The following is a 6,385-nucleotide window of genomic DNA, read 5'->3' as shown; positions in this document are numbered from 1 at the left end:
GTGGTGAATCTTTGGAATTTTCTATCTGAGGGCTGTGAATGCTCCATTGAGTATATTCAAGAGATAGATAGATTTTTGAATATTAAGGGCCAAGGGATATCGGGATAGTGCAGGAAATTGGAGTTCAGGTAGAAGGTCAGCCATGATCTTGTTGAATGGCGGAGCAGGCTCGAGGGGCCGAATGGCCTACTCCTAATTCTTATGTTCTCATGTAATCCCATGTATGCTTCAGTACAAAAGGCCAACCCAACAATTTAGCTGGTACAATTAGATATTCTGAGCACTTGAAGCTCCAGGCATTTCCTACCATTTCCTTGTTCGAACATTGCTCAAGAAAAGTGGAGATGCTATAGTCAGACGATTCCACAATATTTTAATAAACCAAATAACAAGTTCTACACATCAGTTCTACATAATACCTGACAAACCTGCTTTTTACTCAAAATTTGACAAAAGCAGTCAATGCTGGGATGGTAATCCAACACAAAAACATACAATTCAGACAAGGGAAACAGAGACTACAATAAGAGTGTAGAAAATTGCTAAACCACTAAACAGCCAACATTTCCAAGACCCAATGACATCTTTGGAGGGTACAAGACGAGAGGTCAGCTTATGCAAAGGAAATACTTCAAGGCACAGTCTTAATGGGCCAATACATTTTAGGTATAGTTGGCCCCCATTTAAGGAAATAAAATACTTTAACTCTCAAGTTGAACTTCACTGGGCAAGTCACAGAACAGATGAGCGTTACCAGAATACAGATACTGCATCAATGGTCAGAACGACATTAAAAGAAAATGCAACTCACCCACTCAATATGCACTTGTGTGATACAAACTGCATTAAAGTTCAACGTTAAATCATTTTTGAAGGTGGTGCAGATTACACCAGTCGAGAGCAAAATGGTTTGGAGTACTAGGTTCTGACCAAACAGCAGCAGTGGAAAGGTGAAATATGACAAAGGCAGTTTTGGTTTACATAAATTTATTGGAGAATCCTTATTCCAAAAGAAGATTGCGTAAATCGTATCAACAGGAGGGCCACCTAACAGATAAAGAATGGAGATTGGAGACAGCAAGTTTCTCTAGTTGTTCTGGTAAAGCTTGGCTGCACTGTGACACTCAGTTGTTACACAACAGACACAAAATATGCCATTACATGCAACTACTCGCTAGTGAAGACCTATCAAAAACAAGCCCAATTCATTTCTTCAAAAGTGAACAGGTAAACGTTAAATAGAAATATAGAAATTCTTACTTTGCCAGAAAGTGCAATTGCTCCTGCACACGGTTACAGGGTCATGACCATTAATTTAACATCCAGTGTGCCAGAATTTACTGAATTAGCACGTTTAAATAAATAACTGTAAAGCAGAGTTACTTAAGTTAACAAAAAAGACACTTCCTAAACTTTATAGTTGACCTAAATATTATACACCAAAATGTTTCTGCAATAACTTACCTGTCCCTTACTAATAAACATTCATGTTGCTGCACAACCCAGCTTACTGTCTCGATCAGAAACATTTTCCTGGTGTTACCTTTGTTCACATTCATAATCAAAAAGACTTTAAAAAAAAAGTTGACTTCAGCAGGCTGGATGGGAAAGGGGCTTCGACGCATGGGTTGTGTCCCAAAGATCAGTCAGCAGATAAAGACCTCTTCCGTAAAGAAGCTTCAGGACCCTTCCAAGTCAAAGTAAAACTTCAGAATTGGGTATCTGTTAGACCAGCAGCTTGAACAAACAAATTACTAAATGTACTTTCTGTATTCATAAACCCAGCTATTCAACTCAAATAGCCAATAACTACACTATTCTTAAAAGTGTAGACAAGGATTCCAGCACTCCACTATTACAATCTAAACTTTACCCACTCAAAATTTGCTACAGTATAGACACTACAAAATGCAACAAACATTTAAAAGTCCATCACAATAAAGAATCCACCTCTTAGAAGACTGCATTCATTCCCACGCTATGAAAATGCAATCCTGATCAAACTTTTAAAAAAGTCACGACAGAGTGGCAGCCCCATCAAGCACCAAATGTTAGATTGTAGTAGGTAGCTCATGTAAATAAAGCATGCCCCAATAAAACTGGTTTAGAATTAACTCTCCAGTGTAAAATTGGCAGGTTTCCACCCTCATTACTGAATACCTTGGAGTGAAATCTTAGAAAGTTTTGGAAACTACTAGTCTATGCAAGGACTAGCAAGTCACAAATTGTAAAGAATGACAAAAATGACCAATACAAAACTAATGTAACAACTCAGTGATTTAGTAAATCACGCTGATTAGTGTAAAACAGTTGTAGTGGACTGCTGTGCCGTCACTTTGGCTACAAGCAACCATTCGCCAAATGATGAGGTTTGAGACCAAATTCAGAGGAGCCTCCCTTCTTCACCATCCAGAAGAGTGCTGTGCCCGCAAACCTCACTACATCATGTCACATTTCCTGTCCTGTGTGTACCCCTCTGCTTTTTCAATTTCTTGAATCATCATTTTGAAGATTTCTACTGTAGTCTGAAAGAGAAAAGCAATTCAGTAATGTTCAACATTGTTACCCTTGAGAGTAGGCAATATTACAATGTTTAAATACAGTACTAAGTTTTGAATTGCACATGCCATCAGTGTAACCTTCAGAACAGAGATAAATACTGGTTTGGTCCATTTCATACCCATCTGCATCAGTGGTTCTGCTGGGGAACTACCAAAACCTGCTACCAAGCTTAGGATTGGTGAAGAATTTAACATTTGACCTCAATATCAGCAGCCACGAGCAGCTAAAGTGCTCAGTTCACCCTTTTGTGCCGAGTGCTTGTTCAACTCCCTCCAGGAGGCAATGGTCTAAATGCAGAACTCTCCAACACTTGCACAAGTCCTGTACTCAAACAGGACCCTATAAATGATGCATCCAAGAGCAGTAGACGCGAGTCAAGGTCCTGTTAGATAAACAAAATGAGTGGGGGGTAAGCATGTGTGTTGCAAAACCTCTGCCACTTGTAGTCTACCACTCTCATTGCATTTAATTTTGTATGCACTGTTGCACTACTTGCTACAGTGTTGCTGCATGTGTAACATATTTGGCAGCAGTGACACTTGGGGGATTAGCCAGTCATTTTAAAATCAGACCAATATTATCCTGTCGCAACAGGTTTAGACAACCAAACTAATGCCACAACTGGCAGTGGTTTAAGTCTGCATTCTAGAGACCATTTTTTGTGGGTCTATGATTCTGCCCCCAGGGTAACAGACAGATTTAAAGCATAAATGTGGGGAACAGTCTCGTGGACGCTGGTCTGGAATCTAAACTAAAATAGCATCAGCATAAAAGCAGCTTTCGGCCGAAACACCCTTGCTAATCTGGCACTATATTGCCTTCTTTGGGGAGTGGAAACGTGCAGACTGTCACTTACATCATTCTGCTTTGCCGAGGATTCCAAGAACGCAGCCCCCCAGGAATCTGCAAGTTTCTTCCCTTCTTCAGTCTGCACCACCCTATGGAAGCAGCAGCATAAAAACCAACATCTTCAAAAAGACATTGTTCAAAGTTTTAAAACAAACACCCAAAAAGCACATCCACTTTATGCAAAGAAAAAAAACCCCGGCATATTTGTGTGTGTTAGATCTCAAAAAGGTTGGGAATATTTACTTCCTCCACCCCCTCAATTCCCAAAGACTGTGATTACTGTTGGTCTGCAGTTCTACAAGTGCAAAATAACCCTCCAGTATGTCATCGGACTAACAATTCACACGTGGACTTAAATGAAGGTTAGGAAGCTATGCTGGGGAAGAGAGAAAAAAAAACACATCACAGGCAAGCCACCAGAGCTTGTGCAAGCACTTCTCAACAAGGTTTACTATATAGCGATCAGGAGCAGGAACCCTGGCTGATTCAGCCCCTCCCTAACCTTGGGAACATTGAAGACCAGCTAACAACACAATGATAAAAACAGAGAATCCAAGTCTATATGGGTCAGTACCACATTACATGATTGCACACCATTGGAAACATTTGTAAAATTAGTTATGGGTAACCACCATACCTTATCAACAGTACTAGACAATGGATGTTAACCGATGTTGTGCCCATACAAGCTAACCATTCACTTCACGTTTGGGGAGAGCGTGCAAAGAGAGCAAAACCAAAATAGATATTCGATACGAATATCAATGTTGGGTCTTTAGCCAGATGCAGTTTATCGGAGAGTGGAAGGACTGGGACAGATGTTGGACATGACCAATAATGCAAAAGATTGTTCAGTTGACATGCTCTTTATTGAACTGCTGCCAAAGAGCTGTGTCTGCAAGTAATTGTTGGAGCCCTTCTGCTTCTTAGTCATTCTCCATATCATCAGTGCTCACTCCATCATGGTCTTGTTTAATGATGGCACCGTGTGTTGTCCTCGTTGCAGATCAAAGTTATGCAGCATACATCAAACCACTAGGATACGGGACACACTGTGGGTTGTATTGCAGGAAGCCACCAGATGTGTCCAGGTATCAGAACCGTTGCTGGAGGGCATCAATGGTCTGCTCTAAGACGGCTATAGTTGACCCATGGATCTGACTGTAGTGCAATTTCATTGGAGCATGGGTACCCGAGAGAGACCAAGTGCTAAATGTGAAAGAGACATTCTTCATATAGCACCTTTCACGACCACCGGACTTCCCAAACTACTTTACAGCCAATGAAGTACTTTTTTTGAAGTGTAGTTACTATTGCAATGTAGGAAGTGCGCAAAGAATAGCCCTTGTCCCAAGCAGCCAGTCTCTCACTTGCTGTGCAGGGTCAAATCGGTGGTGGTGTTGATGGTGAAGGATTGATGCAGAATAAAAGAGTCATGGCAGTTGCCAGGTAAGTGGGCACAGACTAGCATTATTTGCCACTGGTAATCACATACCAGTTGCACATTAATGGAGTGCAAGCCCTCGCAATTCATGAAGGCAAGGTGGTTGCATGAAGCAGCCTGCATGTCAACATGGGCAAGGTCAAAGACACCCTGGACTTGGGGAAATCTTGTAATCTATGCAAATCCCAGAGCTCTAGCCTGCTGTTCTGGAAGTCAATGAAGAAAGCGAAAGGACATGGCATCAGTTACCCCCTAAATGGAAGCATGAGCTGCACATTGACCGATATCCCACGGAGACAAAGATGCTCAGAGCTGCAGTGACCTCGACTGCAACAAGCAATGCCGTGCTCCCTGTGGCAGCCGGTTGCAGGTCTTGTTGCAGGGTGACAACTGACAGCTTCCCTGGAAGATCAAAGCCTTCATATGCACAGCTCCTCAGAGAGCACTGGTATGGTGTCCAGTTGGGAGGGTAAAGATCCCTGCAAGCATGGCTCCGTCAATTTGCTCTGCCTCCACCTGCAGCTGCTCGTTTCTTCCATCAGAGTGAAATTCCCAGAAGGATTCCCCCATGAAGAAATAGGTGCAATGGCACAAACCCCTTAAGAGTTCAGAACATTCTACAACCACTGCAAGCACTAAGAAATTGTGCAAGTTGCAAAAATAAAATCAAACAAGCAAAATGTCTGCTAACAGTTTTACCCAAGAGCAGCTGAAAATCCCTTTTAAATATCAGTGGAAACGGCTGCCTCATGACTTCTACCCACCATGCTTCATGGGTGGGATCAGGAACTGGTGGTAGAAATAAAAATGGCATGGGCAGAGGTGCATAACATCCAATTTGCATTTATTAATAAGGGCTCTGGCCAGCTAGATCGAAGTCTGCCTGTAAATCGGAACAGGCAGACAACAGTCAGCACTTGAATTCTACAAGATTTGGGTCTCACTGCCGCTCGGTTTTTAGACGCAAATTGGCTGGCAGAGACAAAAAAAAAGCCCATGGTGTCTATCCCTCTAGTCCCATTACCCAGCCTTTTCCCAGATGCTTTTCCATTTTTTTCTTTTAAAAATATTTACACACTTCCTTTTTAAAAGCTGTTGTAGATTCTGCTTCCACCACTCTGTTTGGGCATGTTATCCCAACCACCACCTATCACTCCACGTGTCCTTTTTGATGCTCTTAAATTTATGCCCGTTACCCACCAGTGAAAATAGATCTCCCCCCCCCCCCCCCAATTTATCAATACCCCTCATAACTTTGAGCACCCATCAGACCTCCTCTCAACCTTCTTTGTTGTAATCAAAAGGAGCCCTAATTTCTTGATGATACCAGGGCAGAGGCGCTTTAGTTATGAGGAATGGATAATGAATCTCATTTGCACTCTCCATGGTCTTCACATCTTTTCTGAAACAAGGCACCCAAAGCTGGACACAATCTTCTAACTGTAGCCTAACTAATGATTTAAATTTAAGTTTGCTTTTGTGCTCTATATGCCTATTCGTCCAACCTAAAATCACATTTTTTATAAATAG

At 41.8% G+C, this 6,385-nt stretch overlaps 1 protein-coding gene across 2 annotated transcripts in view; it reads right to left on the bottom strand.

The window, feature by feature from the left end:
* Nucleotides 1-356: 356 nt before the first annotated feature.
* The window catches only part of LOC139240856 (GTP-binding protein Rheb-like), a 29,940-nt gene continuing 23,911 nt past the window's right edge, over nt 357-6,385 (bottom strand). For both annotated transcript variants that reach the window (XM_070869342.1, XM_070869344.1), the window contains 2 exons: nt 3,419-3,500; nt 357-2,525 (listed from right to left, as the gene is read on the bottom strand). In XM_070869342.1, coding sequence (XP_070725443.1) covers nt 2,439-2,525; nt 3,419-3,500 — 169 coding nt within the window. In that variant the 3' untranslated portion in view covers nt 357-2,438. The remainder of the gene's footprint in view (nt 2,526-3,418; nt 3,501-6,385) is intronic.

Source organism: Pristiophorus japonicus, chromosome X (genome assembly GCF_044704955.1).
Source record: "Pristiophorus japonicus isolate sPriJap1 chromosome X, sPriJap1.hap1, whole genome shotgun sequence".
Classification (NCBI taxonomy): domain Eukaryota; kingdom Metazoa; phylum Chordata; class Chondrichthyes; family Pristiophoridae; genus Pristiophorus; species Pristiophorus japonicus.
This window is presented reverse-complemented; position numbering and strand designations above follow the sequence as displayed.